General features: G+C 34.8%; 1 protein-coding gene across 4 annotated transcripts in view; it reads right to left on the bottom strand.

The window, feature by feature from the left end:
- The window catches only part of Rnf111 (ring finger protein 111), a 78,426-nt gene that overhangs the window by 35,192 nt on the left and 17,552 nt on the right, over window positions 1-25,682 (bottom strand). For all 4 annotated transcript variants that reach the window (XR_003300412.2, XM_026384862.2, XM_026384864.2 and 1 more), the window contains exons 2-5: window positions 7,575-8,473; window positions 4,340-4,466; window positions 2,298-2,461; window positions 700-894 (exon numbers count right to left, since the gene is read on the bottom strand). Coding sequence is in view for 3 of the 4 variants with exons in the window: in XM_026384862.2 (XP_026240647.1) it covers window positions 700-894; window positions 2,298-2,461; window positions 4,340-4,466; window positions 7,575-8,454 (1,366 nt within the window). In the remaining variant the exon portion in view is untranslated. The remainder of the gene's footprint in view (window positions 1-699; window positions 895-2,297; window positions 2,462-4,339; window positions 4,467-7,574; window positions 8,474-25,682) is intronic.

Below are 25,682 nucleotides of genomic sequence, written 5' to 3'. Positions count from 1 at the left end.
GGTTATTCTAGTTTTTACATTACAATCATCCTAGTAGGTGTTAAGTGATATCTCACTATGGTTTTGATTTGTATTTCACTAATAACTAGCGATGCTAAACACTTTTACATGTGATTCTTTGGAAAAAATATCTACTCAAGTCTTTTGCCCATTTTTAAACTAGATAGTTTTTGTTTAATTTTCATAGTTCTTTACATATTCTCGATATTAGAACCCTTATTCAGATATGATTTGCAAGTATTTTTCTTGCATTCAATACAATGTTTTTCACAAACTTGATAGTCCTTTGATGGATCAAAATTTTTAAATTCTGATGAAGTTCAATTTACCTAGTTTTCTTTTGTTGCTCATTCATGTGTTTGGGTGTCAGTCATTTACTTTTCCCTAAGCTCATTTAGTTATGCTATAATACTTTGGTCACATACAGTACACAAATTCAAATATGAAATCATAGTCTAATTCTAATAAATACTATTTTGCTCACATATGGAAGTTTATTAAAATACAAGAATATGCTAAAGATGTAGCTCAGTGATAAAGTGCTCCTAGGTTCAAATCCCAGTACTAAAAGAAAAGGATATATAACATGTACTTGCTAATATAGCTAAAAACTTAAATTTAAAACAATGTTTTCCCTAACAAAAACAAAACGACAAAAGTCCTCCCCCACCATGCCACCACACACTTTTTATTACATACCTACTATAGAAGTACCAGTTGCACTATTGCTTGTAAGAGTAGTTGAAGTCTCTGATACTGTGGAAGGCTGACTACTGGTGACAGCTGATGTAGTATCAGAGGCCTGCTCAGAGGTAGATGGATTTGAATTGTTAATGGAAGCACTAGTAGTTTGTGACTCCATTCTTGCAGAAGTGGTTGGTACTACAGTAGGTTCTATAAAATAAAATTTTTTGTCTATTTAACATTTTGCAACAAATTAGTAATGGTTATATTTTAATCCATGCTAACATCTTTTTGTTAATTACTAAAGTAAAACAGATTAAAAACATAAACTCTCTTGGAATATATTTTTTAAAAAACATTTTATGTAGAAAAAGCTTTCATAAAGAAAACATTCATAGGGGCTGAGGTGGTGGCTCAGTGATAGACTAGCATGTGCAAGGCACTGGGTTCGATTCCCAGCACCGCATAAAAATAAATAAAATAAAAGTCTATTGACAACTAAAAAATATTTTTAAAAATTCACAAACAAGGAAAAGAGTAAATGAAAAACAAGAGTTCTTCTGCCATGCCTGTACACTTGGTCATAGGCTGTCAAAACACAAACTGCACTTCCCCTGGCACAGTAAATTCCAAGGTCAGACAGTTTGGACTGCAATTCTGATTTCACCACCATAGTATGACTGTAGATAATTTATTTTTACTAGTCTCCACTTCCTCATCTGTAAAACTAGAAAAGTAATAGAATTTTCTTCCTTTTAGAAATGTTAGGATGACCTGAGATCACACATATAATACCCTTTATATAATGCTTTAACATACATAATCCCTTAATAAACGTTAGCTATGGGTTTTAATATCTATTTTAATCTTACTTTCCATGCCTGTTTATATATTTTCAAGTTTTTATAAATGTAAAAAAAAACACAGATAAAAGGTAAATTAAAATCTTTACTAATATTAATATTCATTAAGACTTTTTAATAAAACTTAAAACACAAATGAGTTAAATTTCAAACATAAATATAAAATGGTTGCTTATTTCATTTTGAGCCAGACACAGTGGCATGAACTTAAAATCCTAGCATCTTGAAAGGCCAAGGCAGGAGGATCGCAAGTTCAAAGCCAGCTTTAGTAACTTAGTGAGGACCTGAGCAACTTAGCAAGACCCTGTCTGAAAATAAAAAATTAAAAAGGGCTGGGGATGGGCCAGGGTTGTGGCTCATTGATAGAGTGCTTGCCTAGCATGCATGAGGCAGTGGGTTCAATCCCTGGCACCACATTTAAAAAAAAAAAAAAGGTATTTAAAAAGTAGGGGCGTTGCTGGGATGTGTCTCAGTGATAAAGCCAAAAAATTAAGATATTTCATTTTGCCAGGCATGGTGGTAATCCCATCAGTTTGGGAGGCTAAGGCAGGAGGATCATAAATTCAAAGCCAGCTTCAGCAACTCAGCAAGGCCTGCCTAAGCAGTAACTTAGAAAAACTCTATCTCAAAATTAAAAGTAAAGAGCTGGGGCATAGCTCAGGAGGAAAGCCCCTGAGTTCAGTGCCCAATATTCCCACTCAAAAACAATTAATAATTCTTCATAATTCTACAGTTACTATTCCAACTTACCATCTTCATCAACAGTAAGGTCCACAACTTCTGCAGCATTCTGCCTCAAGGGCTGTATAACAGTAGAAATCCTACTTCGGTTCCGTGGCTCCTGTGGTCGACCTGTATGAGAACTTGAACCTTGGCTCCAATGAGATCTGGAGTGTCCAAGGGTTGAACGAGACCTTAAATGACATCAATATTAAATTATAAATAAATAATTTAGTCACCCCAGAAATCACTTGTTCTTAATGCAAGAATTCTTCAAAGTAATAACGGAAATAGAACAAAAAATTATGACTAGGATAATGCCTGGCACTCTAGTAAACTTTGCTGAATGAATACATCACCAATTGACCAAAAAAAAGTAAAAAATGCTATGTTAGAGCCAGGCACACACCTGTAATCACAGCTACTCAGGAGGCTGAGGCAGCCTCAGCAGTTTAGGCAGACCCTGTCTCAAAATTAAAAAAAAAAAAACTAATAATAACAAGGGCTAGGATGAAGCACTGTGCTTTAATCCCCAATAACAGGGTAGGGAAAAAAAGAAAAATACTATATTGGACCAATAGTATAATATACAGGATTCTGTTTCAAGAACATTGCTCTCTTCAACTATTATTATTGACTATTCACCTTGATTATAATTAACTATTTACATTTTATGGTTAACTCAAAATTACTTACCATAAATAAAGAAATTTAATTTTAAAAAAATACACACTTATGTCCACAATATCTTATATGTTTAGCCCAGGCTGGGTTTGTAAAACACAATTTTGGTAACCCTAAACGATGCTAAGCTTCTGGTATTGTCCTAAGAGAATATAACCGACACCAGAGAGATATCCTGGGGTTAGCATAAGAAAGACACTGTGTGGCTAGTTTATAGTTTGATAGCCATAAGAGCATCACTTGTCTGAGCTGCTTTATCCTTATAAAGTATCTGATCACAAACCCTAAACCTTTTTTGTTTTTCACCTTTTAATTATATGGTACAGTATTCTTCTTAATTACTTATAGGTACACTTACATTTTAAGGATTGACTATGATTCTAGACTGAATATATACATGTATAGTATGTAGATGATGCAATCCTAAGGCCCAGAAGAAAAAATAAATTGCTTTTAGAAAGGTGGGGCCAATAGAACACAAGTGCTTATGCAGTTTGTTTTTTGTCTCCTGCCCAAATTGAATGTAAAACTAATAAAAGCATTTGATCAGCATGTATGGAAAAGTTGAACCAACTCCATTAACACACAATGTCATCAAGGGTGGTGAGTTTGCATACTCAGGAAACAACCCCGAACTTCAAACTGGGATGAAAAATGCCCTTAAAAATTATACAGCCCAGGGGCTGGGGATGTGGCTCAAGCGGTAGCGTGCTCGCCTGGAATGCGTGCGGCCCGGGTTCGATCCTCAGCACCACATACAAACAAAGATGTGTCCGCCGAGAACTAAAAAATAAATATTAAAAATTCTCTCTCTCTCTCTCCTCCCTCACTCTCTCTTAAAAAAAAAAAAAAGAAAAAGAAAGACAGACCTTTTAAAAAAAAAAAAAAAAAATTATACAGCCCAGGAGTTAAAAATTTGAGTTCAAATTTTAAAATGAATCAATCCCCAATACCACAAAAGTTTTTAAAAAAAAATTAGTCCATCTCCAATATTTGTGTATTATTCACATTTAAATTTCAAAGGAATTCACTACTTCTTTTTATCATAAAATAAATCAAATTTTATAAAGCATTAAGTTAAATTATTGGTTACCTACAGCAATGACTCTTAGGCTCTCACTGCTTACTTTAAAAAATTCTGAGCACCAAATTCTAGCTCTGTTGGTCTAGGACAAGGTGTAGGCAACAATATATCTTTATTTTATAATCTTCCCAAGTGAGTCAAACACAGCCTGGTTTGAAAACAACTGATCTAGTATAAGCATGCTTAAATTAGGTCTCTAAGAAAAAAATTATCTGTAGCACAAGTTTAAATAGTAAGTTTATTAATCAAGTTTAAGTAATTATTTTGATAACTTCAAATATACAACTAGGAATTAAAATCTCACCTATAGCTTTCTCCAACTGTTACAATCTCCACTTCACTGTCAGTTGAGGTAACATTAATTTCTTCATTGGCAGTGACCTGGGGAGTGAAGGAAGCTTCTATCACCACAACATCTTCATCAATACTTCCTGAAAACAAACAAAATATTTAAAGAACATCCATTTGTTAACAAATTACAAGGCAGAAATTTTCATTTTTACCTGAAGACTATGAAATTCATGATGAAAGGAGAATTGTATAGTAATTTATTTTGGATAGTTACTCAAAAGAAGAGACAATTTCTGCTATGACTTCAGAAATTTTAAGCATGACTACAAATGCAAGGAGCAGAAACAAAAGCAACTGGCTGCAAAAAGATACTTTTGATAGTTAACTAGCACCTACATGTTGAGTAGTTACAGTACTGTACTTAATATATGTAAAAAATATGAACTCTGAATTGGAATTAGGTCTGAATTACAAATATTGTTTACTGTGTGCCTGGGCAAGTCTTTAGAATTATTGAAGAAGCTTCAGTTTCTTAATAGGGCTTAACATTCAGGATATTGTACATGACAGAGTTTGTGCTTGCAAACCAGAAATATACACTTTAAATAAAGTGGGTGAATTTGTTTTCTACTCTTAATATTCTTATTGTGGGAACATTCTTATCAAGACATTTGTATTATCAGCATTTGATATAACATTTGTATATAACAGAGGATGTTTTTTAAAAAAATCATCAGGTGATAATCCTTTCAGATTTGTGAAAAATCCAGTAAGAAAAAACACAACTTTTATTTTTTAACATTTTAACCATTTTTAAGTTTAGCAACATTAAGTATATTTGAAATGTTATGAAACATCTCTAGTACCTTTTCATCATGCCAATCTGAAGCTATACCCATTATGCCCACCCATCCCCCCATAGCACCATCATCATTCTACTGTTTCAGAGAATATGACTACATTAGATGGCACATAATAGAATTACATAGTATGTGTCATTTTGTGAATAGCTTTTAATGGTTGCATAGTTCCCTTTGTATGGATAATTCCACATGCTGAAAGACCTACAATATTCACTTATCCTTGCATATGTTTCCACGTTTTCTGAGGGAAATGAAAAACTGCCCACACAGATTACTTCTGGATAATAAAGACTGGACCCTTTGAAAAGGAGATAAGTTTTATATCTTACTTTCTCAGTACTTTAAAATTCCACACCATGTGAATGCTATTATTAAATCTTTATTTAAAAAAAAAAAAAAAAGCTTTCAAAACAAAATACTTGTCTAGAAATCAGAAAACATCAAGGGTACTTCATTTAAACTTTTTAGATTTATGTTTCCAGAAATAAACATTTAAGGGTAATGTCTAAAAAATAATGTAGTTGAGCCTGGCACAGTGGTGCACACCTATAATCCCAGCAGCTTGGAAGGCTGAGGCAGGAGCATCACAAGTTTAAGCCCAGCCTCAGCAACTTAGTGAGACTCTTAAAATAAAAATAAAAAAAGGGTTTGGTGGTGGTGGTGTGGGGGGGGAGGTGTTGAGGATATAGCTCAATTGGTAGAGTGCTTGCTTAGCAAGCACAAGGCCCTTGGTTCAATCCCCAGCACAACCAAAAAAAAAGGGAGGGGGGGGCTGGATGTAGCTCAGTAGTTAAACGCCTCTGAGTTCAATTCCCAAAAACCAAAACATAAATAAAAATAATGTAATTGAAATACTTTAATTCTACCAAGAAACATGATTTTTAAATGCTATAATAAGTATTAAACAAGATTTTAAAATGCAAATCTTAAAATTTTAATTTGTACTAAACTTGAATACTTAAGAATATAAAAACCCTTTCCTTCCCAGAAACAGACCTTCATTTACTATATTCTCACTCCTCTACAAATATCAACTCCTTAGAAACTTCTATTCCAATTATCAACCACTCTGCCTCACTAATTTCAAGAAATTGGGCTCTAATGCTCCCTCCCCTAACACTAGAGTCTTCGGATCCTGACCATAGGAAAAAAATGTGACAACTAAGCAAGACAAGTCCTTTTTTTCACCTCCCTCTTTCTCAAGAGACCTCAAGAAGCAATTGCTATACATTTCTCCCAGTTACAAGTGATCTCAATGAAGTCTTCTTAAAACAAATATTCAAATAGTTTTTTTAAAAAAAAATAAACTAAATATGGCCAAATAAGAACAAGGTTACGGATTTTAGGGTTCTGGAAAAAATAGAAAAACAAAAATGAAAAAGGAAGATACTCATATGGAAGGAGAGAGAGACAAGAAAAGGAAAATGGCACATATGGATAGTAGACTAATAGGCTTTGACCCTGACAAACAGAACATCAGGCAAAAACTGGGACAGCTTTGCATCAGTCTTAGAAAACGTATTCCTAGTCCTTTGAAAAGCTCTCCCTATGACCCAATTCCCTTATTCCCTAAATTCAAAAGAAATTAATCTAGTTCCCTCAGTGAAGACTTAGCTCTTTAATATTCATTCCAATACAACTCTTTAAATTACAAGTACAGAAATGATGCATTCTTTTGGGATGGTCTGTATACATGAAAAATACTTATACTTCAGAATTATCTGCACATTCTTAGTGCACTTAAATATAATATCTATTCTGTATGCAAGAGTGCATGAAAGCACATATGCAAGTGCTATTCCTCCATCATCTGCTTTGCTGAGCACTGTCATAATCAAAAGTTTATAAGTCCTAATATTTAAATAAGCTACCAAAAACTTCAAAGTATTTTTCGGCTTGACATGACAAAGTGACAATGGATAATAAAAACAATGTACTTAAAAGAACTATTAAACAGTCTTTTTTAGTAACTAAAGTTTTTGCATGATTAAATGAGAAAAAAATCCATCATACAGTTTCTGGAAAAATATTCACATAAGTTAAACATACTAAAGTACTACAGGGAAAAAATATTAGTACCATAAATCAACAACTCACCTAAAATATAATCTAATTCTATCCAAAATGGTATAAGTAATTAATCTAAAAAGAAAAAAGCAACCAATTCTGATTTTATTTTTGTCATAGAAATATTTTTTATTTTTTTCTTGGAATTAGATAATATTATAGTTGGTAATTTATGTGGTTTTAAAAAATAAGTCAATAGAACTTTATATTCTCTTTAAAGATGATAAAAGCTGTAAGTCATAACCCTAAGTCATAAAACCAAGAAAATAAGTATAAATACAATGCAATACTTTTCATGTTTTACCAAAACATTCTTACCTGAGGGAGCAGCTGGATTGTTTTGGTGGTTTTCACTAGCAGAAACAAACAAATCCTCCTCTCCTTCAGTTGAAGAGCTGGAAGAGGATTCACTGCTGAGGTCATTCTCACTGGAACTACTAGAACTGGGTAGTAATGCGTATTTTCTTCGGGCTAACACTTCTCGTTTTTTCCTCTGCATTAATATCCTCTCTTTTTGTTTCTGTGTCCTCTGTGAGGAATTATTTTTTACAAATCTCTTTCTGCATGGAAGTCTCCTTAATGAACTGCTATGAAAACAAGGTCTTTTCATTAACAATCCCGACACAGATTCTGTCTCAGTTCGAGGCCACTTTTGGGAACGTGCACTATGACTTCTACTTTTAGCACTCAAAATGGTCTGGGAATGTCTTACAGAGACTTCTTTATCCTCATCCGAAGTCACAGTATCAGAGTCTCCAAAATGCAGACTAGATGAAGGAGAAGAAAGACAATCACTGAAGGAGGAATCATTATCTTCATCACTTGGTGTTTCTAGGTGTTGCCTCAATCCTAATATTCCCTGATTCTCTTTCACACAATTCTGCATATATGAAGGGCCAGCCTGCTGGCTTTTGCGTTTTTTTCTCACAACAACACTTTTTTCTTGTTCTTGCTGGTTACCATTCCTGTCCTTTTCTTGTTTTTGCGAATCATCACACAAGTGAGAGAATTCATTCCCCACTTTACTATTAATCATCTCAACTTCTGCAGGAAAACTTTTGGCTGCCCCAATGGGCTCTGGATGTAGAAGGACCCCTTTCAGACTCTCCTGTGTCTTTGGTGCATCAGAAGGAATCTCACTCTTCATATCCACTTTTAAGGTATAAAGCTTGTTATATTCAGGAGTCCATTGAGACATGGGAAACTTTAAGGTAGGCCTAGAAGAAACAATAAGATATTTTAAAGACTTTTAACAGGTTTTATCACACTACTTATTTGAAGAGTTCTTGAATTCCATTAAGAACATCCCTTATAATACAGCAGAATTGTCTTTTCCTTATCAGGATTCAATATGGCCATCACGAGTCATTTTACTGTTCCTATAAAACATTTTTCTGTGATACTTCTGCTTGTGGCCCCAATTTTTAGAAATGCAGAAGCTATCACAGAACATTGGCATACCTGGAAAAGTTGTATTAACAAAAAAACTAATCTTACTGTATGATTTGGTTATAATCAAATACTTTCTTCAAAACTTACATAATAAAAGTAGAAAAAAAGGATTAGAATTCAAAACAGGACCATATGATTCAGCAATTCCACTACTGGGTATAAATCCAAAGGAAACAAAATTGGTTTGTCAAAGAGACATCTGTACTATTATGTTTACTGCAGCACTATATTTGCACCATGGAATATTATTCAGCCATAAAAAATGAAATTCCATCACTTGTGACAACACAGATGAAACAGGAGATTATGTTAAGTGAAATAAACCAGACAGAAAGACAAGTTCTTCATGATCTCATTCATATGTGGAATCCAAAAAAAGAGCTTCTCTCACAGAAGTTGAGAGAAGAATATTGGTCACCAGAAGCTGGGGAAGGAAGAATAGGGAGAGGTTAATCATCAATGGGTACAGTTATAGTTAGATAGGAATAAGGAGTTCTGTTGTGCTAATGCACAAGGTAACTGTAGACAATGATAATGTAATGTATATTTCAAAAAGCTGGAAAAGATTTTGAAGATTTACACCATAAAAAATGATGAATGTTTGAGGAGATACGTTTAACCTTATTTAATCATTATGTAATGTATACATGTATCAGAACATCACAATTTTTAAAAATTAAATTTTAAAAAAGTATAAAAAAGAATTCAGAAGACTGATTATGCCAAGTGTGGTGGCGCACAACTATAATCCCAGTAGCTTGAGAGGCTGAGGCAGGAGGGTTGAGAGTTTCAAAGCCAGTCTCAGCAACTTAGCAAGGCCCTAAGCAACTAAGTGAGACCCGGTCTCTAAATAAAATATAAAAAAGGGTTGGGGATGTGGCTCAGTGGTTAAGCCCCCTGGATTCAATCCCCAGTACGGAAAAAAAAAAAGACTGCTTACACAACATGTTTTTCTCTTGGTATAACTTTTTAAGGGGTGATTTTAAAAGTATTATATTTTTTAAAAATATTAATTTTTGTACATCTGAATGTAACATTAGATGGATTGCTATAAATAATAAACTAATATTAATAAGTTATCTTTCCTATAGTTCTTCTCTTCATGCTACTTTATTCTCTAATAAGAATCTTAATTCTGATAGACCATAGGGCACAACTATTGCATTTCAATTTTAGATAAGGACTAGAGCCTTATGTTGCTGAAGATCATTTAGTTAAGCAAATTACAGGAGGCAGACTGTAAGATAAGAATCATCAACACACTCAAAGGCAAGAAAACCCAAATCTCAATGACAAGGCACATGGCTACAATAAAAAAAAAAAACATATATAGGGGCTGGGGATGTGGCTCAAGCGGTAGCGCTCGCCTGGCATGCGTGCGGCCTGGGTTCGATCCTCAGCACCACATACCAACAAAGATGTTGTGTCCGCCAACTAAAAAATAAATATTAAAAATTCTCTCTCTCTCTCTCTCTCTCTCTCTCTCTCTCTCTCTCTCTCTCTCTCTCTCTCCTCTCTCACTCTCTTTAAAAAAAAAAAAGATCAGCTGAGGCAATTTAGCAAGACCTTCATTTAAAAAAAAAAACATATATATGTGGTAGAAAAAAATGTAAAGGAACTGCAATCCTCATAAATTGCTGATGAGAATGGAAAATGGTGCAGATACTTTGGAAACCAGTTAGGCAGTACCTCAAAAGACTAAACTAAGAGTTGGGGATGTAGTTCAGTGGTAGTACATTAGCTTAGCATGCACAAGGACCTGACTTCAATCTCCAGCACCAAAGGGGAAAAGAGAGATTAAAGAATTATCACAGGACCCAGCAAATCTACTCCTAGACCTACAAACAAGAGAAATGAGAAGATACAGTACAAAATCATAACTGCAAAAAAGTGGCAACAACATGAATTCCATCAAAATGATGAATGAACAAATCCATACAAAGAATTATAATTTAGTTTGCTGTGGGTGTGCCTCTGTGGTTAAGTAGCCTTGGGTTCAATCCCTAGTACCAAAAAAGGGGCAGAGGGGCTGGGGTTGTGGCTCAGTGGTAGAGTGCTCCCCTAGCATGAGGCACTAGATTCAAACCTCAGCACCACATAAAAATAAAAAATAAATATATTGTGTCCATCTAAAACTAAAAAATAAATATTTTTTAAAAAGAATTATAATTTAGTAATCTAAAGAAATAAAATAATGATCCAAGTTATAACATGGATGAACATTTACATAGTTCATTTTAATGGGAGAACATTATATTAACTAATCATAAAAGACTATGCCGGGTAAGATTCCTTTTATATGAAATGTCCAGAATAGGCAAATCTATAGAGCTATATAGAGAGCTATAAAGTAGATTAGTGGTTGCTTAAAACTGAGGATGAAGGGAGATAGGGTGTGATAACCAAAAACTATAAGGATTCTTCTTGATGAACTGACAATGTACTAAAATTGTGGTAATGACTATTCAATTCATGAATATACTCAAATAGAGTAATCTCAAAAAGCTGTAGTCAAAAAGTCAAGAGGAATCCTTTCATATCCCATAATTATGGACCCCATCAGGAACAAAAGAGTCATGATCTTTTGGAAAGATCTAGGATTCATCCAGAAGTTCAAGTCTCCCAGGAGTTTTAGTAGGTTGGATCTCTGAGGTGATAGTCTTTATTTGCTAAAGAAAAAAATGGCTATTTTAGACTCTTCATCATTAATTACTGAGTCACTCTCGAGGTCTTGGAATAGAGACCCTCAGAGGCAATGGAAATTTGCAAAAAGGATAAAGTCTAAGAACACGGATCCATAAATGAATTTGCAAAGAGTTGATTCACAACATAATTTACTAAGCTCAATTTCCTTTCTATCACTTTATGCACAAAACAATGAACTCTTTGTGATTAATTCTGCTCTGGTCTTTGGTCAGTTCTGGTCTTTCCAACAAGACAGGGTTGAGGGGTAGTTAAAAGGAAGGGTGGTTTGGTGTATGATGTGCTGTATGTCTGTAAACCAGTAATTTTTCTCTGAGTTACCAAGACACTCAGTCATTAATAGCAAAATTAACATTCCCATTAACTAAGAGGTTCTCACTAAGGTAATACAAATTTATGTTCTATTTTGTACTGAGAAAATGTAAGTTAGTTCATGAAAATAAATACCAGTAATGCATTTGTAAACTCAAAAGCCATCCAAAATAACAAAGGAGCAATAAAAGATGTCCTGAGCTATTTGTTATTTAATAAAATCATAGCCTAGAGTCTTTTAATTTCTATAAAAAATTACTGGCTGATTTAAGTTACGAATAAGGAGACAAATATTATGAAATATAGCAAATCGAATATTAGTTCTAATAATAAAACCATAAAATACCTGTCCCTCTTTTGTGTTGATTTGATCCCATCCACATATTATTTACTCCCGAATAACTAATTATTCCCTAGTAAACTTTGTTCTAAAAATACATGAAAGCTAAAAATTGCTAATTTTCAACAGTCACTAATATGGCATTATGTAAAAATGTGGATGTGTAACCGATGTGATTCTCTAATCTGTATTTGGGGTAAAAATGGGAGTTCATAACCCACTTGAATCTAATGTATGAAAGATGATATGTCAAGAGCTTTGTAATGTTTTGAACAACCAATAAAAAAAAAAAAAGACTGAAAATTAGTTAGGATTTGCCAAGTTTACAAATAAACTTATGTGGGCCAAAGGAAGGAATCCATTAAGAATACTCCTACAATTTTGAGGAATTCTACTTATAAATTGGCATACGCTATTACTAGTATGACCTTTCACCACCAACAATAAATGTAAAATTTTGTCCCCCCACTCTCTTTTATGGGGGAAGGGGAGACCTAAACTCCTGGGCTCAAACAATCCTAAATAAGTTTGGGATGACAGGTACATGCCACTTCACTCTGCTAAATACTTGTTTCAAGTTTAAATAAAAATTTGATTATTTATTTTACTTGACTATAAAAACAAGATTTTTAAAAAGGGATAGTTGATTTGACAATTTTTCCATAAAAGTTTCAGAAATCACCAGAAAATTAACTAGCAATATGTTTAACCTTTATCTTTTTTCATATAATTAGGTGAAAACATTTTTAACCTAAGTATATTAAATCAATTGCCTGATGCCAATACTCCCTCTGCTACTACCTGAACGCTTTAAAACTACCAGCATTCATATCTAGATGAAGGAGACAAAATGCTTTGTTATACATTCTAAATAGTCAAATTTCCTAGTCAAAATTTCCTTATCAAGGATGGCATTTCCAGGCTAGGGTTGTGGCTCAGTGGTAGGGTGCTTGAATATCATGCATGAGGCACTGGGTTCGATTCTCAGTACTACATACAAATAAGTAAAATAAAGGTCCATCAACAACTAAACAATATTTAAAAATAAAAGAATGGCATTTCCCCTTAAAAGTCATCACTATGGACTCTTACCTACATTAGCAAAAATTAAATCAGACCTAAATCTAATTATTCTCTATTTTGAAGAGGGAGAGAACCCTGCTAAGCTTATTAGCAAATAATTAACTTGCAGTCTAATACCAGGTTAAAAAAAGAAAAAGAGGAAGTGATATTCAGAAACCTGTTTATTTATAGGTTACATAAAAAATTAAAACATAAAAACAGATCAATGATCTTGGCAACCTACCCTGAACAGACAATAAAATTCAGAAAACATACTGTTAGCTAGAATCAAGACTCATTTGGCCTGGCCACTTGAAGGCTCAGGTAAGAGGAGGATGGAAACTTAGCAAGATCCTGTCTCAAAAGAAAAAATTATAAAGGGATGGTCAGGCATGGTGGCACACTCTTGTTAATTCCAGTGGCTCAGGAGGCTAAAGTAGGAGGATTGCAAGTTCAAAGCCTTCCTTAGCAATTTAGTCCCAAAATTTTAAAAAATTATATAAATACTAAAAGGGCTGGAGGCATGGCTCAGTGATTAAAGCACCTCTGGGTTCAATCCCTGGTGCCCCAAAAATAAATAATAAATTTTAAAAATTTTTAAATAAAAAAAAATAAAAAGAGGTTGGGGATGTAGCTCTGTAGTAAAGTTCCCTGGGGTTTTTTGGTACTGTGGAGTACCAAAAAATTAAGAAAAAAACATGCAGATCATATTGGCCACAAAAATCAAACAAATAAACAATTATAGATATTTTACTTATAATAATTTTTTTTAAACTTTAGATAAAATAGTTTCACAACACAGAAACCAACAGAACAAAGAGACTTCCAAGATAAATCACAAAACACACAAAAAAACTGCACTTGAAGCAAAAGTTCTAGCAGGGGTACTACAGTGCATAAAAAGAACTACAAGAGACACTCATCAACTTACCAACATTCTAATGCAAAAAAAACCCAAAAGAGCTCCACAGGACTAAACTTCAAAGAACAGCCTAAGGAGAGAAACAAATGCAGACTACAAGGCACCAAAGGGAAGATACTGCAAGGATATAGGAGAGATGGCTACTGGGAAGGCCCTGAGAAGAAATCCATAGTTTGAAAGATACCTGTAATTAAGAGTCAGGAAGAGGACAACAGTACAAGTAGAGGACAGATGAAGCAGAGGAGGCAAATAATTCTAGAATTTTTTTTAAAATCTTAAACTAGAAAATTAAATCATTAATGAATAAATCATGTGATAATATGAAAAAGGATCCAAAGTAGCTAAAACTGGAGGCATAAAAAAAAGTTAAAAGGGGCTGGGGATGTGGCTTAAGCTGTAGCGTGCTCGCCTGGCATGCGTGCGGCCCGAGTTTGATCCTCAGCACCACGTACAAACAGAGATGTTGTGTCCACCGAAAAAAACTAAAATAAATAAATAAATTCTCTCTCTCTCTCTCCCCCCCCCTTTAAAAAAAATATTGAAAAAAAAAAGTTAAAAGGTTACTACTATATAAAGTGAGGAAATAAAATGATAAGCAATAAGAAATCAATTAGAAGAGAAAGCATAAAATCCAAAGATAATGAATGCATCAACAGGATTTTGGTAACCTTTGGATAGCAAATATATGTTATCATCTTAGTTCAAATTATTATAATCTTTTGCCTGTACTACTGCAACAGACACCTATGTTAGTTTTCTTATTTCTTAATAATCCCTTTTTATATACTTGAGCTTACCCTAAAAATACAAATCAGATCATATCACGTCTCTATTCAAAATCCTCCAGTGGTTTCCAAATGTTCCAAAAATAAAATCCCAATTCTTTGGCATACCTTATAGGATCCTTTCTGATGTCATGTCCCTATCTATATCTCTTACCATGAGAGACTACAGCCAAACTGACTTTCTGTTTTTTTACCATGGTTCAGAGGTCTCTATCTCAGGACCTCTGAACTTTGTGTTCACCATGACTACAAGGATCTTCCCAAAGATTTCTGAAAGGCCACCTAGCTTCTCAAGATCCAGGTCTTGGCTTAAGTGTCATCTTTTAGAGAGGTCTTTCCTGACTCCTCAATGGTAGCTACAAGAATGTGCCTTATAGACTTCCAACCAAAGGGAGCTTAACTGATCAAGGGCTCCAAAGGGAGCTTAACTGATCAAGGTTCTGAAATCCATCACTGCCTTTACCCAAGGTCACACTTCCCCACTGGCTGTTCTGTCCAAAACTGACACAAGGATACTAAATTAGGCCTGTCCCTTGGAAACACAGGACTCCTTTGATGTAATACTGGCTCTAAAACTCTTGATGACCTTGCTGAAACTTACTTATTTGACTTCACCAACTCCACTTACCTCTTTTCCTTCACTCAGGATTGGACTTACAATATGATCTGAAAGCCTCTCATGTCTTCTCTGGCTCCCTTCTCATTTTCTCTCCCAGACATTTCCCCTAATAAAATCCTTACACACTGTACATGAGAGAACACTATGAAGTGAAAAAGCACCTCAAGAAATGATAGAAAATATCTGTACATCATTTATCTGATAAAGGATTAATATCCAGGATACATAAAGAACTTCTAGAAATCAACAAGACAACCTGATCAAAAAGTGGCAAAGGACTTGAATTATCATTTCTCCAAAGAAGATGTACAAATAACTAAAAAGTACAAGAAAAGATGCTCAATAGCATCGCTTATCATTAAGAAATGCAAATAAAAAATATAATATGCTACTTCACACCCATTAGGATAGCCATTATCAAAAAATAAAACAAGTCAGGCATGATGGCACACACCTATAACCACAGCAGCTCAGGAAGCTGAGGCAGGAAGATCACAAGTTCAAAGCCAGCCCTAGCAACTTAGAGAGGCCCTAAGCAACTCAGTGAGGCCATGTCTCAAAATACAAAAAAGGGTGGGGATATGGTTCAGTGGTTAAATGCTCCTGTATTCAATCCCCAGTAACCACTGCCTCACCCCCAAAGAAAATGTTGAAAAGATCATGGAGAAACTAGAAACCTTGTTCACTGCTGATGGGACTGTACATATGTACATATGTACATATGTGAAAGAATTAGCACATAATCCAGTGATTTCAATTTTGGACCTATATCTAAAATGAATGAAAGCAGGTCCATAGCAGATATTTGTACATTCATGACCACGGCAGAATTATTCACAATAGCCAAAAGGTGGAAGCAATCAAAATGTCCATCAACAGATAATGGACAAACAAACAAAATGTGATACACATCAAAAATGGAATATAATTCAGCCTTAAAGGGAAATCCTGATACATGCTACAATATGGGTGAAATCTTGAAGGCATTATGTTAAGTGAAATAAAACAAACATACAAAAATAAATATTGTGTGTTTCCACCTACATGAAGTACTCAAGAGTGATCAAATTCGTATACAGAAAGTAGAATGGTGGCTGCAATGGGCTGGGGAAGAAGAGGATGGGAGTTAGTGTTTAATGAGAACAATTTCAGTAGAGGATAATGAAAAACTTCCAGAGATAAATGGTGGTGATGGCTACACAACAATGCAAATGAACTTAAATGCCAAATTGTGCACTTAAAAATAGTTAAAATAAGCCAGCTGCAGTGGTACATGCCAGTACTCCCCACTACTTAGGAAACTGAAACAGGAGGATCATGTAAGCCCAAGAATTCGAGACCAGTTTGGGCAATACAGCAAAAACCTCTCTTAAAAGAACAAAAAAAGGGGCAGGGGTAGGGGGCTGTAGCTGTAGCTCAGTATCAGAGCGCATGCCTTGCACATGTGAGGCACTGTGTTCGATCCTCAGCACCACATAAAAATAAATAAAATAAAGATATACTGTCCATCTACAACTACAAAAAAATTTTTTAAAGGTTAAAATGATAAACTTTATGCTACACATGCTGTATTATGAAAAAAAAAAAAGGAAAAGAAATCCTTGCACATTTAATCCCATCTGCATCTCGGATGACTTGGACACACACTCCTGTTTAATCATCTTCTCTTCCTAGTCGCTCTGTGTCACAACCTGTTTTCTGTAAAATACTTGCCACTAACTGAAATAACTTTGTTGGCCTTTTTATTATAAGAACCCCCTCACTAAAATGCAAGTTCCAAAAATGCAGAAACCTCATCTATCCTGTTCAGTGCCTGATCTCTAGCAACTAAAATAGCTGTCTTGCACATGGGTACTTAATACATGTTTTCTTAAACTGTATAATGGGTAGAAGGAAAGGAGTAAAAATGATACATTTTGGCTGAAGTAACTAAGACTATAAAGAAAAAGAGAATATGCAGACTAAAAACAATAGTAATGGCAAAATTAGGTAATAATCTAAGATTTCTTGAACATTTGCCATTGTCAACTTTTCAATTTCAGGAGCTCTGGCATCACAAAAGACATCTTATGGTTGGGGGTCAATCATGCCTTTAAAATAGAGAAAGCATGAAAAGACAAGAAGGGAAACATATTTTCTCTATAAAAGCATTAAGTTACTTTTTTTAAAATAATTTTTAGTTGTTGATGAACTTTTATTTATTCGTATGTGGTGCTAAGAATCGAACCCAGTGCCTCACAAAATGCTAGGCAAGCGAGCTACCACTGAGCTACAACCCCTGCCGCCCCAAGCTACATTTTTAATTACTATTTTTAGTTGTAGATGGACACATTATTTTTTTTTTTAAATGTGGTGCTGAGGATCAAACCCAGTGCTTCACACATGCTAGGCAATCGCTCAACCACTGAGCTACAACCCCAGCCTCTACAAGCTACTTCTTTAATACATAATAAATACTGAGCAGGAAAATAACTGAATCCTTCAGAAACCCTATAAAGATCTCTTTTCACATCCTTTAAATCTCAAAGGTTCAAAGTTACAAAGTTCTCTTCAAACCAGAAAACTAGCTGGATTCAGCTCACAGACATGGTTTGTCTGTCCTGCACAATTCAGAAGGGAAAACTGCTGACTGAATGGTGAAACATTGTAGGCAATCTCATTAAAATAAGAAAGGGGAAAAAATGGTCTTCATGGTATATAATATTGTTCTTAAAATGCAAGTCAAGTCATTCAAACAAATGAATGGGCATAAATATTAAAAAGCAGATAATTTTTTTCATTATTTACCAATGAGATCAACAGGAACACCACTGAAAATAGGCCAGTTAGGTTTGTTAATACTCCAAAATCAGTGACTTTATAAAAATAGAGAAGCTAGTTACAAAATACAAAATAACAAACCACTCACAACAGACGTGAAAAGATTTAATAGCTACTATCAAGTTCAATAAGAGAAATTCAGGACCTACATGAAAACAATTATAATGAGACTGATTATGCAAATTTATTTTTATTTTTTTGTTTTTTCAATTATTACTATTTTTTTTAGTTGTCAATGAACCCTTATTTTTTTTACACATGGTGCCAAGAATCAAACCCAGTACCTCACACATGCTAGCAAGTGCGCTACCAATAAGCTACAATCCCAGTTATTATTTTTTGAGACAGAATCTCACTAAGTTGCTTAGGGCCTCTCTAAATTGCTGAGTCTGGCTTTAAACTCATGATCCTCCTACCTTTCGCCTCCTGAGCCACTGAGATTACAGGTTGAGGGCCACTGTACCCAACAAATTTCTTCAATTTTTAAAAAACAGAATTAATTAGCAAGCTATTTATCCTCATCTTCCAAGATTCTGTCATCCATAACTCACCAGAATACTAGATCTGTTTGTAGTTCAGTGTTAAATAGCTCAGAATTTCTTCTTTTCTCAAATCCGAAGTAAATCTAGATACCCTCTGAATACAGAGGAAGAAGAACGGGGAGTTTCCTTATTGAATGGTTCTATGATGACATGATAAAGTATTTCCTACTATTTGCTAGAGTCACTCTGGTTACTCCTTTGGTTGCATCTAAGTCTCTGGATCAAGAATGGCTTTATATGTAGTATGAAGAGAGTATAAAACTCTTGAATGAATCTTAAATGTCCTCCAATGATTTATGTGTTGAAACACTTGGTCCCCAGCTAATGGTGCCATTAGGAGTTGGTGGAACCTTTAGAAGGAGGTGGAACCTTTAGGAGGTGAGGCCTAGTGAAAAGAAGAAAGATCACTGGAGGTGCAACTCAGAATGGGATATTGGGACCCCAGACCCTTTCCCCCCCTACCCCTCTGTTTCCTGGCCACCATGAAGTGAGCAACCTCCTCCTACACACATTCCTGCCACCATGGTACTGCCTTGCCACAGGCCCAAAAGCAACTGGGTCAACCATAGACTGAAACCTCTGAAATTGTGAGTCAAAATAAACCTTTCCTCCTTTATATTGATTTATCTCAAGTTTTGATACAGCAATGGAAAGGTGACAACAACACAGGAACCTAGATCCAAAGATGCTCATTCTATTCCTTAAGCTAAACAGATATCCACAGAAACACTAACCTGTTGAGAGGAACTGGACAAGGACTATTCACACAAGGGGGATTCAGAGTCATCCTTCAATTCATGTTGCTCTAGACATTATTTCTCATGTCATTAAGAGGAATGAAGATACAGAACAATTAAGTTTAGGACAGTCAGATTCAGAAAGTCAAATGTAAATCACTTTATGAGAGAGGTCTGCCTAGGATACATGTCTCTTCTGAAAAGGTAAAAATGAACTGAGGTGCACAGATAGCACCATGATGGCACTTAGATAGACTTACACATGGGTTGACTTTTTTCAGCTAAGGTTTAGTTTGAATAAAGCAAGTCTTTGTTCCTTCTGAATATAAATTTGACCTGAAAAGACTTAAAGAGTAGAGAAGTAATTGATGATCAAAACCACCAAGGGGAAAATTTCAAGACTAAGTAATATTTAAAATATTTTTAAAATATTCCAGGAAGTTAGAGAATATAAAGCCTTATAATAACCAAAAGCTAAAGCAATTCTCAGAACTATTGGAAAACAAAACGTATGGATGGATACTCAGTGACAATGAAGACAAATTTCCATCTTTAAGTGAGATGACTGGTAAATAGCAAAGGAAAGTGAAATTCACTTTGATACAAAAAAAAAAAATCTGAGTTCAAGTCTTGACCCTGCCCCTGGCTAGCTATATAATCTCTGTCATACTACTTAAACTCTCTAAAATTGTTTACAGTCTATATGCTGGGATAATAATAGTACCTATCCTATAAAATTATCATAATGATTATATAAGAGTACCTAGCAGAGCATGAGGCATAATGGTTGTTATTATTTTCTAAAGAAATATGTATACATACAAGACAACATAAGGCTATACACCTTTTCTTATAACCTAAAAAGTAAAGGAAACCATCGAGGACAAGAAAGGCATAAAATCAAGTGTCCCTTCAAAACTCTGAAGTAGAGAAATAAATGACTAATTTTTTTAATATGAAATTTATGAAAGCCAAGAATTCTATATACTCCCCTCTATTATGAATGAATGAGGTTTGGGGAGCTAGAAGTTTTAGCTTTCTAAATTTTAATACCAGACATTCTGCTTTTGAAAAAAAATAAATCTCTAGGGGCTGGGGTTGCGGCTCAGTGGTAGAGCGCTCACCTGGCAGGTGTGAGGCACTAGGTTAGGAAGGAAGGAAAGAAAGAAAGAAGGAAGGAAGGAATGTGTCCATCTACAACCAAAAAAAACATGTTGATTTAAAAAAAAAAAAAGAAAAAGAAATCTCTGTCACACTATTGATTTCTATTTCACTATGAACTTAATGATTTTCTCATTTGTCTTAAGTTTTCTAAAATCCCTAAGTATTAGTCATCAAAAAATACACATATAACACCTCTTTAAGTCTCCTTATCAACACAAACTGGGTGGAGTTCAATATGCTATGAAGTGTCTACTGCTCTAGTCATGATTGTTGTTAATTAAGACCAGTAGACAGAGGGCATTTGATTGCTGGCAAGTTTGAATGCAGTTGTCAAACTTGAGGGCTGATTGTTTTTCATTATTAAAAGTAGCCTATGGTTTCTGAATTTACCTTTGTTTATAAATTTTAATGCTTGGAAAGTAATAATTTATCATCAAACTATTTCACAAAATCTGTCATCAGTAAAAGTATAATAATCAAGACAGATACAATGGCTCATGCCTGTGATGCCAGCTATTTAGGAAGCTGAAGTAGAAGGATTGCAAATTTGAGCCAGCTTGGCAATTCAGCAAGATCCTGTCTCAAAATAAGAAATAAAAAGGTCTGAGAAGGACTGGGGATATGGCTCAGTGGTAGAGCACCCTGCCCCATCCCCACCCACTCCCCACACTCCCCACCCACCCATTCTCCACCCCCCCACCAACTCCCCACTCCCCACACCCACTCCCCCACACACACACCCCCAGTTCAATCCCCAGTATGGGGAGGAGGGGAGTATAATTTACTGTTGAGTTAACTGAAAAGAATCAATGAGAATTCAAAAAACAAAAGTGTGCAAGGAAAACAAACCTCCATATTCTTTAATCAATCTGCCAACATTCAAAGCTTCAAACTTACAAATTACTCTTAGAGACTTCTGTTATTTAAATAATTTCCAGCTCCAAAACTGAACTTTTAGGAGCCTCAGTCTTTCTTCAGATTAGAATTCACTCAGAGAAGAGTTCTTTCTTTTTCAAAGTAGTAACCAACTTAAAGATGATCATTATTTTTATAATATATAGAAAGATACCTACAAGCCTATAACATCGAACAATTTTTAAGAGGTAATGTGGAGGGCTGGGGATGTGGCTCAAGTGGTAGCGCACTCGCCTACCATGCATGAGGCACTGGGTTCGATTCTCAGCACTACATAAAAATAAAATAAAGATATTGTGTCCACCTAAAACTAAAAAATAAATACTAAAAAAAATAAGTAATGTGGAATTAAACCATATAGCTAATAAAATCTGTAGACTTTACAGCAGCACACTTAATCTGGATCTACTTTTTGATAATAATATAAATAGTTTCAGCCGGGCGCAATGGCACACACTTGTAATCTTAGTGCCTCGAGAAGCTGAGAGAGGAGGATCTCAAGTTCAAAGCCAGTCTCAGCAACTTAGCGAGGCCCTAAGCAACTCAGAAAGACTCTGTCTCTAAATAAAACGCAAAAAAGGGCTGGGGATGTGGCTCATCAGTTAAGCACCCCTAAAATCAATCACTGGTACAAAAAAAAAAAAAGAAAGTTTGGTCTTTTTCTTATGAATAAGTATTGTCACATATGCCAAAAAAAATGTTAAGGAAGGAAGAACTCAAAATAACACAGAAAAAGTATAATTATTGTGATATACACAAGACTCTAAGGTGAACAATCTCACTAAAGCAGCAAGAAATAGAATATACAGTTTGAAATAGGTGGGCACCAAAGTATAGCGGGCTAAAAAAAAATCAAGATGAAAAATTTGACTGCATGTATGTTCAATTATTCAAATGACTAAAAAGTAACTATAGGCCAGGCATGGTAATGCATGCCTGTAATCCCTGAGGCTCAGGAAGCTGAGACAGGAGGAGCGAGCCTCAACAATGGTGATACGCTAAGCAACTCAGCGAGACCCTGTCTCTAAATAAAATACAAAACAGTACTAGGGATGTGGCCAAGTGCCTCTGGGTTCAATCTCTGGTACCAAAAAATAATACTAAAAAATAGGGCTGGGGATGTGGCTCATGGTCGAGTGGTCCTGAGTTCAATCCCCAATACCAAAAACAAAAAAAGTAACTTAGCTGGGCACAGTGACACATGCCCAGCAACTCTGGAGAGGCAGGAGGATTGCAAGTTAGAGGCCTGCCTTAGCAATTTAATGAGAGCTTCATCAACTTAGCAAGAACCTATCTCAAAAAAAATATAAAGAACTGGGGACACAGTTTAATGTTAAAGCACCCCTGCAAGCAATCTGCAGTACAAAAACTATATCCTTGATCTGTAAGCAGAAGAAGTAAGACATAGGATCCTATCCTTCAATAAGCTCACAATATAGTATCAAACAGAATTTAAGGAAATAAATAATTAACCAAGCAAAACAAACGATCAAACTACAGGTGCTATAAAATAAAATCACTCTCTGTAGGAACACAAAGGATGTAGCAATTTGTGCCTCTGGAAATTAGTTCATAGAGAAGGTGATATCCAAGTCAAACCATGAAAAATGTATGAGTGATGGAAGAAATATTCATTTCAAACAATGCTTAGTCAAGGCAAGAAATGGCAGCATCTAAAATACTATAATGTTTGAGACGTGGGTTTTCCTTGCCCATACCCCCACCACTGGGGAAGAATAAGCTAGGGTCAAATTATTAAAGAATGAGGAACTACATGTTTCTGCTTCACATAGTTTAAGGAGATTTAACTGAGGAGCTAAAAGGAATAGACTATAGGGAGGAAAAAAAGATCTTCAAGATTGGGGAAAAGAGCAGTTTAAAGAGTTTCATCAGATTAATATGCCAATTGTGACTTATATCCCTCAATTTTTATTAAAAGTGTACATGAAAACTTCAATAATACAAGAAAACTGTACATAAATTTATAAGAGTAAAAATACATCAAATTTAATATGCAAAATATTTGCAAATACATGATGGATAATATCTCTATAAAAGGCTAATATGCAGTGAGATCTTTAAACTGATAAGGAAGAAAACAGGTGGACTTTTTTACCAGGACCCTGTAGCAAAATAAAATTTTAAAAGGGCTGGAAGTACAGCTCAGTGGTAGAGCACTTGCCTAGCATGTGGGGGAGGCCCTGAGTTTGATTTCAGGTATAACACACACACCAAAAACCAAGCACTACAGGAGAAGTAAAGCTGGGAATAACAGCAGTTATGACAAAATGCTACTACTATTACTAATAATGACAACAATGATGAAGAGGAATATGTGCTATAAAAAAATGTGCTATAAAATCTGCAGCTCCTATTAACAGAAGTTATCATATATACCTCCCTTTCTATATCATTTTCCTTGGTATCCTTTCTTTTTTTCTTTTTTGAGAGAATTTTTTAATATTTATTTTTTAGTTTTCGGCGGACACAACATCTTTGTTTATATGTGGTGCTGAGGATAGAACCACATCCCCAGCCCCAGTATCCTTTCTTTTTTCATACAAAGAGGGGTCCTTTATTCATAGGCTCAGAATAAAATACAAGTATTTAACTTTTCCCTACTTGCTACCTCTAAAGTCAGTATACATTCCTTTTTAAGTTTTCTACAGTCTTTTAATGCTAAAAAGTACTTTTAAGAAGCTACTTCCTATGACTTAAGTAACAGAAGATAGCCAGATGAATGGATAAAAAAAAAATGTGGCATATATACACAATGAAATATTACTCAGCAATAAAAGAGAATAAAATCATAGGATTTGAAGGTAAATGGATGGAGTTAGAGAAAATAATGCTAAGTGAAGTTAGCCAATCCCAAAAAAACAAATGCTGAATGTTTTATTTGATATAAGGAGGTTGATTCATGGTGGGATAGGAATGGGGAGCATGGAAGGAATAGACAAACTCTAGGATAGGGCAGAGGGGTTGGAGGGGAAGGGAGGGAGAATGAGGTAATTAATGATGGTGGAATGTGATGATCATTACTATCCAAAGTACATGTATGAAGACACGAATTGGGTGTAAATATACTATGTATACAACCAGAAATATGAAAAAATGTGCTCTATATACATAATAAGAATTATAATATATTATTCTGTCATATATAAATAAAAAAATTTACATAAAAAAACAGAAGATAGCCAACAAGCAGATACTACCAAGTACTGTAAGTGTGTGATACTAAAATCCCTCCATCATTCATCCAAATACTCAGATTCAACTTTCCAGATATTCTGCATAAGAACAGAGAAGTTAACTTTTTAGGGCACCTAGGCCAGATTCTGATTTGTAATACCATTTTCCAATAAATGGAACAAGAGCTCCTTGGATAAATGACTGATTCTAGGGCTGGGCAGGGAAAATCCAAAATGAGCCTGAAGCATCTCTAAGTGCCATAAAGTAAAAAAAACACAAAAAACAAAAGGATGGTGCATGTCAAAGGGATGCTGGAGCTAAACAGAAGGAGCTCCCAATGGCCAAAACTGAAACAATTTAACAAAAAAATAAATAATGTAGTATTGAATTCTAGTCCAAAGTAAAAAATAAAATATCCATGAGTCTATACTGATATAAATAAATCTACTTACAGAAGAATTTCAACTATTTATGTTGATACTTGTCCTTCCACAAGTTGGCACCCAACCACTCATCCACTAATCTCAACTCAAGTGGGCAAGAAGACACAGTAACTTTACAGAGGAGAAACCTGGTAAATACCACCTTGGCCAAAAATTGTAGTTAATATTATCAATGATAAGCTGTGTTGATACTATGTTCCCCTGATATGATATGATATGAAGGGTACTTCATTTCTGAGGTATTTTTCTAAATGTGGTCAAATGGATGGGTTGCAATCCATAACCCCAGTCAAACCATAAGAAAAACATTAGACAAATCAATTTGAGGGGCAGTCTATAAAATCAGACAAGCATTCCTCAAAACTGTTAGTTATGAAAAGACAGAATTGTGAAACCGCAAGAGACTACCTTCAAA

The sequence above is a fragment of the Urocitellus parryii genome, chromosome 6 (genome assembly GCF_045843805.1).
Source record: "Urocitellus parryii isolate mUroPar1 chromosome 6, mUroPar1.hap1, whole genome shotgun sequence".
NCBI classification, from domain to species: domain Eukaryota; kingdom Metazoa; phylum Chordata; class Mammalia; order Rodentia; family Sciuridae; genus Urocitellus; species Urocitellus parryii.
Note: the sequence above shows the minus strand (reverse complement) of the source record. Positions and strands in the feature narration are given on the sequence as shown.